At 42.8% G+C, this 21,119-nt stretch overlaps 1 protein-coding gene across 1 annotated transcript; it reads left to right on the forward strand.

Moving 5' to 3' along the window:
* The first annotated feature begins 8,541 nt into the window (after positions 1 to 8,541).
* On the forward strand, positions 8,542 to 15,923 carry foxo3a (forkhead box O3A). Its single transcript, XM_034160049.1, has 2 exons — positions 8,542 to 9,231; positions 14,123 to 15,923. Exons 1-2 carry the CDS (start codon positions 8,695 to 8,697, stop codon positions 15,401 to 15,403), a joined length of 1,818 nt encoding a protein of 605 aa, XP_034015940.1. The 5' UTR covers positions 8,542 to 8,694; the 3' UTR covers positions 15,404 to 15,923.
* Positions 15,924 to 21,119: the final 5,196 nt, after the last annotated feature.

Genomic DNA, 21,119 nt, shown 5'->3' on the forward strand with positions numbered 1-21,119 from the left:
TGATCCGCCCTAACTATAAGCTTTAGCAAAAAGGAAAGTTTTAAGCCTAATCTTAAAAGTAGAGAGGGTGTCTGTCTCCCTGATCTGAATTGGGAGCTGGTTCCACAGGAGAGGAGCCAGAAAGCTGAAGGCTCTGCCTCCCATTCTACTCTTACAAACCCTAGGAACTACAAGTAAGCCTGCAGTCTGAGAGCGAAGCGCTCTATTGGGGTGATATGGTACTACGAGGTCCCTAAGATAAGATGGGACCTGATTATTCAAAACCTTATAAGTAAGAAGAAGAATTTTAAATTCTATTCTAGAATTAACAGGAAGCCAATGAAGAGAGGCCAATATGGGTGAGATATGCTCTCTCCTTCTAGTCCCCGTCAGTACTCTAGCTGCAGCATTTGAATTAACTGAAGGCTTTTTAGGGAACTTTTAGGACAACCTGATAATAATGAATTACAATAGTCCAGCCTAGAGGAAATAAATGCATGAATTAGTTTTCAGCATCACTCTGAGACAAGACCTTTCTGATTTTAGAGATATTGCGTAAATGCAAAAAAGCAGTGCTACATATTGTTTAATATGCGCTTTGAATGACATATCCTGATCAAAAATGACTCCAAGATTTCTCACAGTATTACTAGAGGTCAGGGTAATGCCATCCAGAGTAAGGATCTTGTTAGACACCATGTTTCTAAGATTTGTGGGGCCAAGTACAATAACTTCAGTTTTATCTGAGTTTAAAAGCAGGAAATTAGAGGTCATCCATGTCTTTATGTCTGTAAGACAATCCTGCAGTTTAGCTAATTGGTGTGTGTCCTCTGGCTTCATGGATAGATAAAGCTGGGTATCATCTGCGTAACAATGAAAATTTAAGCAATACCGTCTAATAATACTGCCTAAGGGAAGCATGTATAAAGTGAATAAAATTGGTCCTAGCACAGAACCTTGTGGAACCCCATAATTAACTTTAGTCTGTGAAGAAGATTCCCCATTTACATGAACAAATTGTAATCTATTAGACAAATATGATTCAAACCACCGCAGCACAGTGCCTTTAATACCTATGGCATGCTCTAATCTCTGTAATAAAATTTTATGGTCAACAGTATCAAAAGCAGCACTGAGGTCTAACAGAACAAGCACAGAGATGAGTCCACTGTCCAAGGCCATAAGAAGATCATTTGTAACCTTCACTAATGCTGTTTCTGTACTATGATGAATTCTAAAACCTGACTGAAACTCTTCAAATAGACCATTCCTCTGCAGATGATCAGTTAGCTGTTTTACAACTACCCTTTCAAGAATTTTTGAGAGAAAAGGAAGGTTGGAGATTGGCCTATAATTAGCTAAGATAGCTGGGTCAAGTGATGGCTTTTTAAGTAATGGTTTAATTACTGCCACCTTAAAAGCCTGTGGTACATAGCCAACTAACAAAGATAGATTGATCATATTTAAGATTGAAGCATTAAATAATGGTAGGGCTTCCTTGAGCAGCCTGGTAGGAATGGGGTCTAATAAACATGTTGATGGTTTGGATGAAGTAACTAATGAAAATAACTCAGACAGAACAATCGGAGAGAAAGAGTCTAACCAAATACCGGCATCACTGAAAGCAGCCAAAGATAACGATACGTCTTTGGGATGGTTATGAGTAATTTTTTCTCTAATAGTTAAAATTTTGTTAGCAAAGAAAGTCATGAAGTCATTACTAGTTAAAGTTAATGGAATACTCAGCTCAATAGAGCTCTGACTCTTTGTCAGCCTGGCTACAGTGCTGAAAAGAAACCTGGGGTTGTTCTTATTTTCTTCAATTAGTGATGAGTAGAAAGATGTCCTAGCTTTACGGAGGGCTTTTTTATAGAGCAACAGACTCTTTTTCCAGGCTAAGTGAAGATCTAAATTAGTGAGACGCCATTTCCTCTCCAACTTACGGGTTATCTGCTTTAAGCTACGAGTTTGTGAGTTATACCACGGAGTCAGACACTTCTGATTTAAAGCTCTCTTTTTCAGAGGAGCTACAGCATCCAAATCAGAGAATTAGTCCAGCTTTTCATTTTAACTTCCTGCTAACAGCCTCCAGATGGTTTACAGTGCAGTGGATTTATTTTGTGTGTGTGTGTGTGTGCGTGCGTGCGTGCACGTGCAATGGTATGAAATACATGGAACCAAATTTGCACTCTAAATGCAATGCAACACAAATGGGATGAATAATCCATGTCATGTGACATACAAGGCACCAATCAAATGACAAGGATCCACTCAGCCTTTATATAATATATTATACATTGACTTTGACTTCCGTTTGACTGCAGACAGACACTTGGCCTGTACATTGAACAGGCTACCAGCACCATATTCATAACATGCTGTAAAGTAGGAAATTAAACCTCCAACTCTGAAAAAACTATTTCTGTGCCTGACTGGAAAATCACTAAGGGCCCTTGGGGAAGGCCTTTAATCCCCTATTGCTCCCGGTGTGTAGTGAGCGCCTTGTATGGCAGCACCCTGACATTGGGGTGAATGTGAGGCATAATTGTAAGCGCTTTGAGTGTTTGATACAGATGGAAAAGCGCTATATAAATGCAGTCCATTTACCATTATTTTTTTAAATTCAGTGCTCCAATTTATCCAACTTAAAGTCATATGAAATACAATCGTATCCTCTTTGGTGACTTTTGAAACGAATATTACAAATGCAATTTAATTTTTTTTTTTTTAACAAATTTTTACTTTTCTCTGATATGTTAGTGAAATTGTCAGCATTGTGGGTTTTGCAAAGACATCTGCAGCAGTTGATCAAGTCGCTGAGTCAAGACTACAAATATGCTCATCTGGGATATTTTTGATCTTTCTCACCCAGAGCAAGCAGCTGTAATCACTTATTTAAGTATTCATTGCAAAGAAAACAACAATGGTTGAACTTGTTACCCTGGGAATCCATGTTTTCTGAGTTCATCAAAAGTAGGCACACATTTTGGAACTTGAAAGTTTCCAACTCTGGTTTTCTGAGTTTACAGTTGTCTTAAAAGCACCAAAAGTCTGCAAATGTCCAACTGAGCTTGTGTGAATAGCACAGATCATTGTCCAGAGAATTCAGAGGGAGTGAGTGGCTGTAATGTCCATGACATTTCTACTGTGAATGAAATTAAATCTCAGGAATAAAAACATCAGGGTTAAGTAGAAGGGCTATTTATAAAAAGTGCCAATGAAAACTGGAAAGATTATGCTGTCTCTCAATTCAGGGACTGTGCCCTTTTGAATGCTGTGTTCTATGAGGATCTGGCCTTCAGAGACCACACAGGCCAAGCCAATTGTTCTGAAATAAGATGGTCTGGCCCACGGGCCGTTTTGCGTATGTTCCATTAACTTATCTTGTCACTACACCTTGATCCCTCACAACCTTGACAGCCAGAGGTGTCAAATCCAGCTTCAGAAAGTAAAAGTCCTGCCACATATTTGTTCCATCTTCCCAATAAACAAGCTGATTGTAATTAGTTCAGCTCTTCAGGCAGGTGGATGAGCTAATTATTGAGATCATCTGTTTTAGGTGCACAGGTACAGTAGTGTTCAGAATAATAGTAGTGCTATGTGACTAGAAAGATTAATCCAGATTTTGATTATATTTTTTATTGTTACAGGGGAATACCAGTAGATGATCACAAATCCAACAAGAGCAAGCATTCATGATATGAACACTATTAAGGCTATGAAATTGGGATATTAGTAAAATAAAGTAGAAAAGGGGGTGTTCACAATAATAGTAGTGTGGCATTCAGTCAGTGAGTTCGTCAATTTTGTGGAACAAACAGGTGTGAATCAGGTGTCCCCTATTTAAGGATGAAGCCAGCACCTGTTGAACATGCTTTTCTCTTTGAAAGCCTGAGGAAAATGGGATGTTCAAGACATTGTTCAGAAGAACAGCGTAGTTTGATTAAAAAGTTGATTGGAGAGGGGAAAACTTCTACGCAGGTGCAAAAAATTATAGGCTGTTCATCTACAATGATCTCCAGTGCTTTAAAATGGACAAAAAAATCAGACGCTTGGAAGAAAACGGAAAACAAACATCAAAATGGATAGAAGAATAACCAGAATGGCAAAGGCTCACCCATTGATCAGCTCCAGGATGATCAAAGACAGTCTGGAGTTACCTGTAAGTGCTGTGACAGTTAGAAGACGCCTGTGTGAAGCTAATTTATTTGCAAGAATCCCCCGCAAAGTCCCTCTGTTAAATAAAAGACATGCAGAAGAGGTTACAATTTGCCAAAGAACACATCAACTGGCCTAAAGAGAAATGGAGGAATATTTTGTGGACTGATGAGAGTAAAATTGTTCTTTTTGGGTCCAAGGGCCGCAGACAGTTTGTGAGACGACCCCCAAACTCTGAATTCAAGCCACAGTGAAGACAGTGAAGCATGGTGGTGCAAGCATCATGATATGGGCATGTTTCTTCTACTATGGTGTTGGGCCTATATAGGGTTTTTACTTTCTGAAGCTGGATTTGACACCTCTGCTGACAGCTGCATGAAAGTAGTAGTAGATGTACTCTATAGGTTAGCAATCATTTTTTGTGTTTATTTACCTTTTATTCTTTTTTATTATTATTTTAAATTTACTGATTCTGTTGTCTTGGGGTGAAAAAATTGCATTGATTTTTGGAACTATTTGTGTCATGCAGGATTCACTGGATTTATCAATCAATCAATCAATTTTTTTTATATAGCGCCAAATCACAACAAACAGTTGCCCCAAGGCGCTTTATATTGTAAGGCAAGGCCATACAATAATGATGTAAAACCCCAACGGTCAAAACGACCCCCTGTGAGCAAGCACTTGGCTACAGTGGGAAGGAAAAACTCCCTTTTAACAGGAAGAAACCTCCAGCAGAACCAGGCTCAGGGAGGGGCAGTCTTCTGCTGGGACTGGTTGGGGCTGAGGGAGAGAACCAGGAAAAAGACATGCTGTGGAGGGGAGCAGAGATCGATCACTAATGATTAAATGCAGAGTGGTGCATACAGAGCAAAAAGAGAAAGAAACAGTGCATCATGGGAACCCCCCAGCAGTCTACGTCTATAGCAGCATAACTAAGGGATGGTTCAGGGTCACCTGATCCAGCCCTAACTATAAGCTTTAGCAAAAAGGAAAGTTTTAAGCCTAATCTTAAAAGTAGAGAGGGTTTCTGTCTCCCTGATCTGAATTGGGAGCTGGTTCCACAGGAGAGGAGCCTGAAAGCTGAAGGCTCTGCCTCCCATTCTACTCTTACAGACCCTAGGAACTACAAGTAAGCCTGCAGTCTGAGAGCGAAGCGCTCTATTGGGGTGATATGGTACTACGAGGTCCCTAAGATAAGATGGGACCTGATTATTCAAAACCTTATAAGTAAGAAGAAGAATTTTAAATTCTATTCTAGAATTAACAGGAAGCCAATGAAGAGAGGCCAATATGGGTGAGATATGCTCTCTCCTTCTAGTCCCCGTCAGTACTCTAGCTGCAGCATTTTGAATTAACTGAAGGCTTTTTAGGGAACTTTTAGGACAACCTGATAATAATGAATTACAATAGTCCAGCCTAGAGGAAATAAATGCATGAATTAGTTTTTCAGCATCACTCTGAGACAAGACCTTTCTGATTTTAGAGATATTGCGTAAATGCAAAAAAGCAGTGCTACATATTTGTTTAATATGCGCTTTGAATGACATATCCTAATCAAAAATGACTCCAAGATTTCTCACAGTATTACTAGAGGTCAGGGTAATGCCATCCAGAGTAAGGATCTGGTTAGACACCATGTTTCTAAGATTTGTGGGGCCAAGTACAATAACTTCAGTTTTATCTGAGTTTAAAAGCAGGAAATTAGAGGTCATCCATGTCTTTATGTCTGTAAGACAATCCTGCAGTTTAGCTAATTGGTGTGTGTCCTCTGGCTTCATGGATAGATAAAGCTGGGTATCATCTGCGTAACAATGAAAATTTAAGCAATACCGTCTAATAATACTGCCTAAGGGAAGCATATATAAAGTGAATAAAATTGGTCCTAGCACAGAACCTTGTGGAACTCCATAATTAACTTTAGTCTGTGAAGAAGATTCCCCATTTACATGAACAAATTGTAATCTAGTAGACAAATATGATTCAAACCACCGCAGCGCAGTGCCTTTAATACATATGGCATGCTCTAATCTCTGTAATAAAATTTTATGGTCAACAGTATCAAAAGCAGCACTGAGGTCTAACAGAACAAGCACAGAGATGAGTCCACTGTCCGAGGCCATAAGAAGATCATTTGTAACCTTCACTAATGCTGTTTCTGTACTATGATGAATTCTAAAACCTGACTGAAACTCTTCAAATAGACCATTCCTCTGCAGATGATCAGTTAGCTGTTTTACAACTACCCTTTCAAGAATTTTTGAGAGAAAAGGAAGGTTGGAGATTGGCCTATAATTAGCTAAGATAGCTGGGTCAAGTGATGGCTTTTTAAGTAATGGTTTAATTACTGCCACCTTAAAAGCCTGTGGTACATAGCCAACTAACAAGGATAGATTGATCATATTTAAGATCGAAGCATTAAATAATGGTAGGGCTTCCTTGAGCAGCCTGGTAGGAATGGGGTCTAATAAACATGTTGATGGTTTGGATGAAGTAACTAATGAAAATAACTCAGACAGAACAATCGGAGAGAAAGAGTCTAACCAAATACCGGCATCACTGAAAGCAGCCAAAGATAACGATACGTCTTTGGGATGGTTATGAGTAATTTTTTCTCTAATAGTTAAAATTTTGTTAGCAAAGAAAGTCATGAAGTCATTACTAGTTAAAGTTAATGGAATACTCAGCTCAATAGAGCTCTGACTCTTTGTCAGCCTGGCTACAGTGCTGAAAAGAAACCTGGGGTTGTTCTTATTTTCTTCAATTAGTGATGAGTAGAAAGATGTCCTAGCTTTACGGAGGGCTTTTTTATAGAGCAACAGACTCTTTTTCCAGGCTAAGTGAAGATCTTCTAAATTAGTGAGACGCCATTTCCTCTCCAACTTACGGGTTATCTGCTTTAAGCTACGAGTTTGAGAGTTATACCACGGAGTCAGACACTTCTGATTTAAAGCTCTCTTTTTCAGAGGAGCTACAGCATCCATTCATTTGTGGGGGTAAGAAGGCCACATTCTAAGGAGCCTTCAAAATGAGACAGCCAAGCTGTACCACTATGATGCATGCAGTCGATGAATGCAGCCTCCTACGGATGGCCCTTGAACTGAGATGCAACCCACAAGATTTGGAACTTAATGTTGCATTCAGTGGCACATTAGAAGTCATTAATTGGGGCAACTGTTTGTTGTGATTTGGCGCTATATAAAAAAAATTGATTGATTGATTGATTAATTCAACATTGGTCTTACTGACCTCCATTCTACATTTGTTCCAGTGCATCTGCTGTGGAAAAGGATGATGAACTCCTTTCTGCGATATTTTAGTTCTTCATCTTGGGGAGGTGATGGTGTAGTGGTTTAAGCATTGGGCCTCAGACCAGAGGATTCTCTGTTCAAAACCCAGCCAAACCCAGAAAATCACTAAGGGCTCTTGGGCAAGGTCCTTAATCCCCTAGTTGCTCCTGGTGTGTAGTGAGCACCTTGCATGGCAGTAAAGTGCTTTGAGCTTCTGATGTAGATGGAAAAGTGCTATATAAATGCAGTCCATTTGCTGTCTTTGGAAGAGGGACTGTCACATGTTTGCGACTCACCACCATCCTGAGAGCAACACCAAGGTGTCCACAACTGAAGTCAGGACCTGCCAGATACATAGTCGAGCCAGCTTGGTCCCAGAGATGGCCTGTGTTTAAGAGGCCTAAAAATTTTTGTTTTATATATAATTGGTGAAAAATTTTAAATACACTGGTGGCCCATATTGAAAATGTGTATCATATGACCCCTTTAATGTCCGTCACCCAGCCTTTGTATGATTTTTCTTCCCCACTCAAGTATAAGAGGAGCTTCAGCATCTCATTCAGAGAGATCATCTTAGTTCAAAGCGTGTGCGCTGTTAAGTCATTTGCACACGGTGACGTCACTACCAGCGGACATTTGCACACTGTCGCTTTAATTTCAGCGCAGTTCAGGAGGCAGGTCTCACCCCCAATTTGGAGCGTTTGCGCCAACCACACAGCAGCAGATTGAATGAAGTGTGTGCAGGCGCTGCACAGCGTGCTGTCCTGCCTCGACGTGCCAGCGATGTGCAGCCAGAGTGCACCGTTCTTGTTTTTGCGCTGAGCGGACGGGCTGATTGACGCACAGCCTTCTGGCTGGCGATCTGCGCCTTGACGCTATCTGAAGCGCAGCTCTCTGCACGGTTGATAAAGCAGTTGGTGGGGGGGAGGAAATGGTCAAGATGGCAGCTGCGTGCGGACTGATAAAGCCGTCGCGGTGCCGCTAATGTGCGCTTTCTTCGGTTATGCGCGTCGCGGAATTCACGCTGCAGGACGGCGGCGCTTGTGAAGGAACGCTGTGCGGATTCGACACTGCGTCAATCGCCGAGTGCACATTTTGACGGTCGTCGGTGCGTCCGCGAGAAATGTTTTGTTAATGCCCGGACACGTGCGGGCTGCAGATTTGCATATCGTGCAGAGCAAACGTGCCGTCCGTGAAACCTGCACACATCGATGGAATGCGACCCGAGTGATTCTGTAACCCTTTGTGCAACGGCCCAGTTCGGAACATGGCTGAAGCTTCCCGCGGGGCCAACGAGCCTCCTTTAAAGGTTGAGATCGATCCGGATTTCGAGCCCCAGAAAAGGCCCCGCTCGTGTACGTGGCCCCTGCCCTGTCCGGAGTCTGCGGGCAAGCCTGGGACGAATGACACTGACGTCATCCCTGAAGAAGAGGGTGATGAGGGTGGCGCGGGGAGCGGCGCTGCCCAGGAAGCCGACAGGGAGCAGAGTGGAGGCGGCGGCGGCTCCTCCTCGCAGCCCGTGGAGGTCCAGCGCGGCTCCTGCAAAGAGGAGGCCGCCGACGGCTCCCCTTCCGCAGCGCAGACTCCCGCCGCGGCTCCGTGCGGATCTGCCTCCCAACAGCTGAGGAAATCCTCCGCCCGCAGGAACGCCTGGGGGAACTACTCCTATGCGGATCTGATTACGCAAGCTATCGACAGCTCCCCCGAGAAAAGGCTGACCCTGTCCCAAATCTATGACTGGATGGTGAGGTCTGTGCCGTATTTCAAGGACAAAGGCGACAGCAACAGCTCTGCAGGCTGGAAGGTGAGCCGATGACGTCATAAAGGCGATGCTTTGTAAAGACCAATGCCGGCAGAGGGATTGTACTGCCATCCATATGGTGTCGAATGGCAAACGATCCGAGCCACTGTCAAAATATGAGTGTACATAATAGCGCGAGTGAAGGATTGCGCAAATTAAGCAAAAAGCAGTAATCCACCTGTGGCCTTCTATTAATTAAATTCAACCTCTGCAAAGTCAATTTAATTTGCAGAGGGGCATCTTCCCAGCTGGGATCCGTCTCCAGTATGATTTCATTTTATATTTATTTTTTTCAATCTGTCCCTTTTTAAGGATTAGTTCAGATGGGAAAACCAATTCATCTGTCATGGAATCAAGTCTGATGAAAGCTTTGAGCTTTGCAGGATTTAGATTTGGACAGGGGGACTGGGAATAGGATTGTAATCCTACACAACTGTAGATGTCATATGCAGGCTGATTCCTGGAGGATTCAGTAAATGTTGGGGGGGGGGCTTTTGCTCCAATCCTCTTTGTAGAAATGTGAGCAGTCTGTAGGTGATTTGGTAATCTGTGCAGAATCTTCTGCCTTGTGGATTTTGGGTCTTTGGATGCTTGTTTGGCCCTAATGCTTGCAAAGGAAATGGTTAATGATTGGGGCTGTCAAGGGTGCTGACATCAGCGTTTTCTTGCAGTTGCTTTGTGAAGTGTCAGGGATCATCTAAAAGACAGCCATCTGTGTAAAACCAGATGAAAATCGACAACACTTGTCTAACACAACCTGCGGTTACACTCTGCAGATTCTAGCATTTGTGTGAACTAAAAAATGTTTGAGACTAGTCTCTGAATCCACATACATATTGTAAGTCTGCATCTTCTCCGATGGTGAGGCAGAACAATCTCTTAGCGGACTATAAATGATGTGGGTCAGCGAGAGAGAAGCTCAGTGTTTCTCTCTGGATTCTGGCTTTGGCTGCACTGGCTTTGCTCCAGTCGCAGCTCAGAACGAGGCTTTGCTCAAAGGCTGCTGCAGCACTGCTGACGTGGGGGAAGAGAAGGTGGGAGTTTGCTCTTTGTGGTTTGTCTTTTAAACACTGTACAGTTCGTATCCTACACACCCATGTAGGATTCAGTGACACAAAAGCACGATGAGAGCAGAGCTCCACTAAGTCTGAACAGCCACAATATTCTATTACAGCAGTGTAGGTTTTACTGTTTTAAGCCTGAACCAACAATTTGATGTTTTTACATTTTTATGTTTATTGCACACATGCAAATACCACAGCGACACTCGTGTTGCATAGTGTTGTACTCACTAGTTTGATATAGCCAAAAGCCAAATTAGTCAAACTTAAACTTACCCTCCCCTCATGAGTGTGCACCTCTATGGTAATAAGCAATGTAAATGTTGCATTGTGTACTTCATGAGATACACTATAGTACAAATTAATGTAATCATTCAGTACTGCTGTCACAAATCTACAAGCATTTCTTGTATATTCGTTCGTGAATTGTTCTGTTGATTTATGTTTTGTAGCATGGCCCAAGCACAAGAACAAGGGTGATGTGCAGAGCTGCAGTAACTACAGAGGCATAAAGCTGATCAGCCACAGCATGAAGTTATGGGAAAGAGTAGTAGAAGCTAGGCTTAGAAAACAGGTGAAGATCTGTGAGCAGCAATATGGTTTCATGCTGAGAAAGAGCACTACAGATGCAATGTTTGCACTGAGAATACTGTTGGAAAAGTACAGAGAAGGACAGAAAGAGTTACATTGTGTGTTTGTGGACTTAGAAAAAGCTTATGATAGGGTGCCAAGAGAAGAGTTGTGGCATTGTATGAGGAAGTCTGGAGTGGCAGAGAAGTATGTTAGGGTAGTGCAGGACATGTACAAGAATAGTGTGACAGCGGTGAGATGCGCAGTCGGAATGACAGACTCATTCAAGGTGGAGGTGGGATTACACCAAGGATCAGCTCTGAGTCCTTTCTTGTTTGCAGTGGTGATGGACAGGTTGACAGATGAGATCAGACAGGAGTCCCCATGGACTATGATGTTTGCAGATGACATTGTGATTTGTAGTGAGAGTAGAGAGCAAGTTGAGTCTAGTCTGGAGAAGTGGAGATATGCTTTGGAGAGAAGGGGAATGAAAGTCAGTAGAAGCAAGACTGAGTACATGTGTGTGAATGAGAGGGAGCCCAGTGGAATAGTGCAGTTACAAGGAGTAGAAGTGGTGAAAGTAGATGAGTTTAAATATTTGGGGTCAACTGTTCAAAGTAATGGAGAGTGTGGTAGAGAGGTGAAGAAGAGAGTGCAGGCAGGGTGGAGTGGGTGGAGAAAGGTGGCAGGAGTGATTTGTGACCGAAGAATATCAGCAAGAGTGAAGGGGAAAGTTTACAAAACAGTAGTGAGACCAGCTATGTTGTATGGTTTAGAGACAGTGGCACTAACAAAAAGACAGGAGGCAGAGCTGGAGGTGGCAGAGCTGAAGATGTTGAGATTCTCTTTGGGAGTGACAAGAATGGACAAGATTAGGAATGAACATATCAGAGGGACAGCTCAGGTGGGACGGTTTGGAGACAAAGTCAGAGAGGCGAGATTGAGATGGTTTGGACATGTGCAGAGGAGGGACCCAGGGTATATAGGGAGAAGGATGTGAGGATGGAGCCACCAGGCAGGAGGAGAAGAGGGAGACCAAAGAGGAGGTTCATGGATGTGCTGAGAGAGGACATGCAGGTGGTTGGTGTGACAGAGGAAGATACAGAGGACAGGGTGAGATGGAAACGATTGATCTGCTGTGGCGACCCCTAACGGGAACAGCCGAAAGACAAAGAAGAAAAGCATGGCCCAAGCAGAGGGTCACCCCTTTGAGTCTGGTCTGCTTGAGGTTTCTTCCTCAGAGGGAGTTTTTCCTTACCACTGTTGCTCTGGGGGTTGGTAAGGTTAGACCTTACCTGTGTGAAGTGCTTTGAGGCAACTCTGTTGTGATTTGGCGCTATGTAAATGAAAATAAATTGAAATTGAAATCCTTTCCATGGGGTTATGTTGAGAAAAAAAATCTATCCATCTCTCACTGACAACTGCACCTGCTCCTTAACCATCTTCAACCGTCACTAAATGTCCAGCAGGCCGCATGCAAGAATGTTGGATATTACATAGTACCTGACTTAGATACAGCAGGTGGATAAGGAGCTGGCCTGCCAATATGTACACCTGAGTTTGAATTCTGCTTATGCTACCTGTGTGTGTCCTTGGACAAAACATGTAATTTGCATCGTCCCACTTGACCCAGCTGTAAATGGGTACCATGTTGGTTGGGGAAGTAACCTATGTTGGACTGACGTCCCATCGTGGTGGAGTCTATCCTCCTGGGCGGGACACCAGGGTTGGTTATATAGATGGATATCTTAGAGATGTGGGGATGGGCCAGTTGTCTGCCTGCGTGATTGCCATCCAGGACCCAAGATGGTTCAGTGGTGTCATGCATGTAGCAAAGGGCAGGACCAGTGCATGGCCTCAGACTTGACAAATGCTTTTAACATATGCACTGAGGAATTAAAAAGCTGACTGTCTATTAAGTATCACCAGTTCAGTGTTTTGGAAACTCAGTGTTTCTTGTTTGTGCATATTCATTAATGCACTTGTTTATGACACTATCAGAGTAACAAATATGGTTAATGCATACACATGGCATGTCATAATTGTAAGGGGGGAAAAAACTGCTTTATCTACCGTCATATTTGGTGAGAAGCTCTGTTATTTTGTTACATATTGATAGGTTTTTTTTTTGTTTTTTTTTTGGCCATTTTCAGAGCATTTCAGTACGAAAACTGCACAAGAGACCCTTGATCTGATTACATTTCTCAATTTTACAGAAAAGCTTTGCTGTAATCACAAAGCTTCCAAGCTGTACCTGCTATATCAAAGGAGATGTGAATGTCTGAAGTAGGGCCCGACCGATATGGATTTTTGGGTGATCAATATACTATAATAGGGAGTGAAACATTTTTATGCTACCGATATATCTGCTGTTGTATGCATAAAAATGGCAGTGATTCCAAATCCTTATGAAAAAGAAATGATGCTTGATGTTTTACAGTTTATACAGCCGTTATTATAAATATAACCAACAACCATATAATGTACATCACTCTGATTGGTAGCTGCCATGTCACACTGCTCAGCATTTACATAAAATAGATTTCTAGTCTGCTTTGGTCCCACCTGGCTGGCAGCATAGTGACCACTGGTCTGTTGTCACTATAAAATGCCCACTCTGATTGGAAATGAATGTCAGCTGGTTGCTCATGTGGCTAATATGACCAGGGGGTGATGGGGTCCCAGCCATGTTTGATAACACTGTAAATAATATCGACCACCCTCTGTTGGACAAACTATGTAATGACACCATTTCCAACAGCCAGTATGTTTTTCTGCCTTGTTTTCTCTGGAAAATAAGTTTTCATATCAGCAAAAATGACCCCAATACTGATATGTTGGTGAAAGGCTCAGCAGATATATCAGTTGGCCAGTTATAATTGGCCATCTGATATATAGGCGAGGCTCTCCACGGAAGTTGGACTGAAAAATTAATTTTGCAATGTGTAAAATTACTTAAAATTTATATATTATATTTTTTAATATATATAAATATTAGAGATACAGATCTATTTGTGATGTATCTATACTTTTAGTGTAGGAGAACCTGTGATTTTATTTTATTAAAAAAAAATTCTCTCTTCCATGGGAATCTGAGCAAGTGACCCTCTGGGTGATTTGATATGCTATGACCTGGTTGTGAATTCAGATTTGTGAGTTGCAGAGTTCTGTTAGTGCGGGGAATAATGGCTGTGTGGATAGGTTATGATGTATTTTAATGGTCCTCTTTAAATTGAACTTTTGTTTCTTGAATTTTATTGCAGAATTCCATTCGACACAATCTGTCCCTCCATAGTCGTTTTGTGAAAGTCCAGAATGAAGGAACAGGGAAAAGCTCTTGGTGGACGGTCAACCCAGAGGGTGGTAAAGGAGGGAAAGCCCCCAGACGAAGAGCTGTATCCATGGACAACAGCAAGTACATCAAGGGAGCTAGAGGACGTGCCAACAAGAAAAAAGCCTCGCTACAGGCTTCCCAAGATGGCAGCTCAGAAAGCTCTTCAAGTCTTTCTAAATGGACAGGAAGCCCAACCTCCCGCAGTAGTGATGAGCTGGATGCGTGGACAGATTTCCGCTCCCGAACCAATTCCAATGCCAGCACTATTAGCGGTCGTCTGTCTCCAATTTTGGCCAACCTGGAGCTGGATGAAGTGCCTGATGATGACTCGCCCCTCTCCCCGATGCTGTACTCCAGTCCCAGCAGCATGTCCCCCTCCACCGGTCCTACAGGGCTCTCAGACCTGGCTGGAACCATGAACCTTAATGACGGGCTCCCTGATAACCTGATGGATGACCTTTTGGACAACATCAGTCTGACGGCATCGCAGCAACCACCTCCTGGGGAGGAAGACAATGGATCCAACAGTCAAGGGAGCTCAGCTTTTACCTTCAGCTGCTCGGGAAGCAGTCTGGGTAATCCATCTGGCAGCTATGGAACCGGCCCTCTTTTTAGCCCGCCGTCCATCACAAGCCTGCGGCAGTCGCCAATGCAGACCATCCAAGAAAACAAGCAGACCACCTTCTCCAGCATTTCCCACTTCAGCGACCATCAGGCTTTGCAGGACATGCTCAGTCTGGAGTCTCACAGCCATAGCAACGTCATGCTCACTCAGACCGACCCGCTAATGTCGCAGGCCAGCACCGCCATTGCTCTGCAGAACGCCCGCCGGAATGCGATGCTGTTGCGCAAAGACCACGTGTTGGTGAATCGCGTTGGTGCCGGTCAGACCCAAAGCCCAAATGGAGGTTTAGGGTTGAGTGGTGATGCTGGTCAAGTGGAGGCCAAACACCTGCACCTGAAGTCTCCCAGCAAGAATGCCTCTATGCAGCTCTGCCAGGACCGTGTTCCTGCCGATCTGGACCTTGATGTGTTCAGTGGCTGCTTTGAGTGCGACATGGACTCAATCATTTGCAATGATTTGATGGATGCAGATTGTTTGGACCTCAGCTTCGAGTCCCGCTTCTCCCCTGTGCAGAAGGCTAACAGGAATTCAGCAGCGTTCTCCAGCTCGAAACAGACCTCCTCTCAAAGCTGGGTGCCGAGCTGAGCCGCTCTCTCACAACTGACCACTATTGCCCAGGCGGGTGAACGTCAGTATTGACTGACATGGAACCCAAAACGAAGAGCATCAACTCGTGTTAGTCTCAGGGAATTATTCGTATCACAGTGTGATACACCAAACTGACCATCAGTTGGGTTTTCACCTGCATTTTTTCTCGTACTTTCATACACAAACCAATGTTTTGCCAAATCAGCCTTTGGCCTGACGCGGCTAACTGGCCTGTTTACAGAACAAACTGCGGAGAATGTTGCATTTTGTTCCGATAGAGGATACTTGATCAACTTCTTTATTCATCCCTTCCAGTTTTAGCCTAAATGGATTTCTCACCCTCCATTGATGCACTGAGTCACGCACCAAATATCACTCTATAGATGTAATGCGTTAAAGATGTGAAATAATCGAACTTGTGTGGTTTTCCTATGTAACATTTTAATTTAGCCAGTTTTACTCTGTGAGTTTTAGTGACTTTACTGTGACTTGTGTTCCTTCTTAAAAGGTGCGTTACTAACGTTGTGTTAATGTTTCTTGCTGCAGATCCCTTTTCACATCCTTCTTCTACTTGGACGTACTGTTCAGTATTCAGAGTGTAGGACACAATTAAGCAACAGTGTGACTTAGCTGGAGCTGATGCATTAGTAAAGGAGAAAAATATTTGGTACTGGAATAAAATAACCACACTTGAGACTCCGCCACACTCAAAACATTATACGTTTGTTAATGTAAAGGAGTCCTTGGTGCTATTCAGTGCATCTGGAAGGTATTCACAGCGCTTCAATTTTCCACATTTTGTTATGTTACAGCCTTATTCCAAAATGGCTGAAATTCACCCCCCCTCAAAATTCTACAAACAATACGCCATTATGACAGTGTGAAAAAGGTTGGTGTTTTTTTTGCAAATTTATTAAAAAATTAAAAAAAAACTAACAAATCACATGTACATAGGTAGTTACAGCCTTTGCCATGAAGTTCAAAATTGAGCTCAGATGCATCCTGTTTCATCCTTGAGATGTTTCTACAGCTTAATTGGAGTCCATCTGGGGTAAATTCAGTTAATTGGACATGATTTGGAAAGACACACACCTGTTTACATATAAGGTCCCACAGTTGACAGTGCATGTCAGAGCACAAACCAAGCATGAAGTCAAAGGAATTGTCTGTAGACTTCTGAAATAGGATTGTCTCAAGGCACAAATCTGGGGAAGGGTAGAGAACCATTTATGCTGCTTTGAAGGTCCCAATGAGCACATTGGCCTCTATCGTCCATAAATGGAAGAGGTTTGGATCCACCAGGACTCTTCCTAGAGCTGGCCGCCCGTCTAAACTGAGCGATTGTGGGAGAAGAGCCTTAGTCAGGGAGGTGACCAAGAACCCGATGGTCACTCTGTCACAGCTCCAGCATTCCTCTGTGGGGAGAGGAGAACCTTCCAGAAGGACAGCCATCTCTGCATCAATTCACCAATTAGACCTGTATGGTAGAGTTGCCAGACGGAAGCCACTCCTTAGTAAATGGCACATGTAGCCCACCTGGAGTTTGTCAAAAGACACCTGAAGGACTCTCTGTCTCATCAGACCAGAGAATTTTGTTTCTAATGATCAAAGATTGAACTCTTTGGTGTGAATTCCAGGCGTCATGTTTGGAGGAAACCAGGCACCATCCCTACAGTAAAGCATGGTGGTGGCAGCATCATGCTGTGGGGATGTTTTTCAGCAGCAGGAACTAGTCAGGCTTGAAGGAAAGATGAATGCAGCAATGTACGTACACACACATCCTGGATAAAAACCTGCTCCAGACCTCTGACCTCAAACTGGGGTGACATTTCATCTTTTAGTAGGACAATGACCCTACGTACACAGCCAAGATATCAAAGGAGTAGCTTCAGGACAACTCTGTGAATGTCCTTGAGTGACCCAGCCAGAGCCCAGACCTGAATCTGATTGAACATCTCTGGAGAGATCTGAAAATGGCTGTGCACCGACGCTCCCCATCCAACCTGATGGAGCTTGAGAGGTGCTACAAAGAGGAACGGACAAAACTGCCCAAAGATAGGTGCACCAAGCTTGTGGCGTCATATTCAAGAAGACTTGAGGCTGTAATTGGTTCCAAAGGTGCATCAACAACGTATTGAGCAAAGGGTGTGAATACTTACATACATGTGATTTCTTAGTTTTTATTTTTATTAAATTTGCAAAAATAAAAAAAAAAACTTTTCATGTTGTCATTATGGTATGTTGTGAGTAGAATTTTGGGGGGAAAAATTAACTTACTCCATTTTGGCTGTAACATAAAATGTGGACAAAGTGAAGCGCTGTGAATACTTTCTGGATGTACCGTAAATAAGAAGATAGCAGGGAGTGGCTCCAAAGAGAGGGACCTCCCTCTGTTATCAGCACTGTAGCAGGTGCTGTGTGGAAATGCTGTTTTAATCCAGTAAGGGGAGATGGTGTATTTTACCTTTTTTGCCTTTTGAGGGACAACCACAATATTTTAAATATTGCCAAATGATTTCTGCATATGAATCAGCAGGAATAAGAGGATACAGTGTGTATAAATATTAGGATTCTGTACTATAAGGGCAACAACAACAACAAAAAGTTTTTTGTAGGAACAGTGCGATGAAGTTTTTCTTTCACTTTTATCAGCTGGAAATGCCCCACCCCGCCAAACAAACATGAATTTTGGGTTTCATAGTTTACGTTGAGATTTTAACTACATGTGGTCAAGTGCTGTTGTCTTTGATTTGTAATCTGACCTGTAACTTAAAGGGGAATTCCAGGAGTTTACAATGTGGGCTCTATTTTTACATGTTTTGTGGTTGATCTTTTTTATCGGCTCAATATTGATTTTTAAAATGCAAACATCATCCCAGGCTAACTGGCTAATTAATGTCATGGCATGGGGCAATCAGAAGGACCATTCAAAGTAAACTGCTGGTTACCTTTTGAATTGACAAAATGTCATGAGAAGTGTCTGGGAGCATGGAGAGGGTCACCGCAGAGGTTAGCGGGCAAATGTATAGGTAAACTGGCTAGGAGGCTAAGGTAAGAGGCTAACTTGTGTAATTGGTCATTTAGATTAGATTAGATATACTTTATTGATCTCACAGTGGAGAAATTATATTTACACTCCAGTTACCTCAGACAGCAGTTAATCCACAATTACTTGTTTACCGTAATAATGGCACACGTGTTGTCTTTAATTCACAGACAACACATTCACATTTGACATTGTTTATGTGCACTAAGTTTGAAGAAGTCCGTTATCCGAATTGAGACAAGTGGGTGAAGGCCACACAACAACCTGAGATGAAAATGGTGTCAATAGCGTTCAGACACCAGCTGATCAATTCCATGGTTAAACCAATAGTAGTCCAATATAATTTGAGGAATTCACAGTCTGGTGAAGTAGGGACTTGAAGGTTAAAAGCAGAGAACAGAGATAAGGGAGAGTAGAGGAGATCCGACCACCCTCATCGGAGTCCCAAGCTGATTTTAAGAAGGTTTCTTTATATTTAAGAAGGTAAACATGCACATATTTACCTCCACAGGTACATTCTCCATGCTACCATGCTTCTAATGACTTTTTATGCCTAATGACTTGTGCAGGATGGTGGCTTAGTGGTTAATACTGTTGCTTCACAGGGGAGGTGATGGTCTAGTGGTTAAGCGTTGGGTTTCAGACCAGAGGATCCTCGTTAAAATCCCAGTCTGACCAGAAAATCACTAAGGGCCCTTGGGCAAGGTCCTTAATTCCCTAGTGCAGGGGTGGCCAAGTTCGGTCTTCGAGAGCCACATTACTGACACTCTTAGTTGTCTCCCTGCTCCAACACATCTGAATCCAATGTAAGACTCGTTAGCAGACTTTTAATGAGCCTTTCATTGGATTCAGGTGTGTTGGAGCAGGGAGACAACTAAGAGTGTCAGGAATGTGGCTCTCGAGGACCAAACTTGGCCACCCCTGCCCTAGTTGCTCCCGGTGTGTAGTAAGCGCCTTGCATGGCAGCAGCCTCACATCAGAGTGAATGTGAGGCATTGATGTGTAAAGCGCTTTAAGCATCTGATGCAGATGGAAAAGCACTATATAAATGCAGTCCATTTACCATTTAAGAAGGTCAAGGGTTCGAGTCCCAATTGTGACCTTTCTGTGTGGAGTTTGCATGTTCTTCCTGTGTTTGCATGGGTTTCCTCCGGGTGCTCCAGTTTCCTCCCACATTTAAAGATATGAAGGTTAGGTGAATTGTAAACTTTATAATTGTCCTCATCTCCCTTGCAAAAGAGATCTCGATGTCAATGGGACTAACCTGGTTAAATAAAGTTTAAATTATAAATTGGCCTGCTCAGTGGTGACAACAAGCGGTTTACACTGAACCATGCCATTACATGAATAAGCCAGTCAGCCTGTGACTGGGATTTGTATTCTAAATCAATGCACAGATTAATTTCATTTTGGCCCAACTGAAAATATTACTTCCAAATTGTCCTTTAAAAAAAATAGGTTGTTAAATCCTGGAATTGGGAAGTTGCAGCTAATAGAATTTAATGGTTGCTTGACTCGATTGGATGCATTTAATCTCTCTTCTTGACAATTGGTTTAAAGGGGTCATATTCAGTGGTGGGCACAGTTAACCAAAAAGTTAGCTTCAATAACCACTAATCTGCTAACTGAAAAGCTAACGTTTATAATGATAAATCCCTACAAAATTTAGTGGAAGTTACAGCTAACCAATAATTCTTAGTATTGACTCAGTACGCAGTCAACTAAGCCAGTTTTATGTTTAAGCTCCACAATTGCTGCTGAGTAAAGTCAAAGGTGATCACAAACCAAGAACAAACAAAAAGCCAGAGCTTCTGTCTTTGTTCACCTGACCCACCGCTACAAAAAAGCATCATTTACTTTCAACATGCATCCACTCAGACAGTGGGCAGGAGACATGAAGCACAAAGCGCCTTTCATTCATGGTTTCATTTAAAACCAAGTAATTCTGAACAGTTTATCAAAATTAACAGCAAATCTGTCATTTTTATAAAGTGAAAATATGATATTGCACCTATTTTTAAAGTAATGCACTCATTTCTGAAGGTTTGAGCGTTAAACAGATGTGCCGAAAGACATTATGAGAAGTTCAAATGATCTGCTCTCATTACTTCCCCCGCGTCAAAATGCAAAGAATAGCAGCTGGCAGCCCGTGTCGCAGACCGAACGGTCCCCCCCTAAAAATCGGGCCGCCCTGCCTTCACTGCGCATGCGTCATTATCCGTAGTTCACTGATTATCAACTCGTTTCTGCTTCAAACTGCACTCCAGTCGTCATCTTTCTCAGTAACAAATATCTGAAGCTTTTGTACAACAATCATTTCCACATAAATTCAGCACTATTTCATCATAAAACACGGAGGAAGCGATCAGAGCGCTGCAGCTACATGAGCTGCTAGCTGATGCGTTCACTGCGCATCGCTCATTTCAAAGTGTCACCAAGTATCGCCTTGTTTCTGCTTAAAACTGACTTTAGAATGATTTAAGAGGTTTTAGCTTGTCATCTGATCGGTAAAGAGACTGTCTCAGAGCTCCGAAATGACGCATACGCAGTGGAGGCAAGGCGGACCAATTTTTAGTGGCGGGCCGTTCGATTTGCGACACTGGTCCGCCCCCTTCTACTGGGGGAGGGCTGAGCTTCTCACAGCGGTCTGTTTATTGCAGAACACAT

This window comes from Thalassophryne amazonica, chromosome 19 (genome assembly GCF_902500255.1).
Source record: "Thalassophryne amazonica chromosome 19, fThaAma1.1, whole genome shotgun sequence".
NCBI lineage: Eukaryota > Metazoa > Chordata > Actinopteri > Batrachoidiformes > Batrachoididae > Thalassophryne > Thalassophryne amazonica.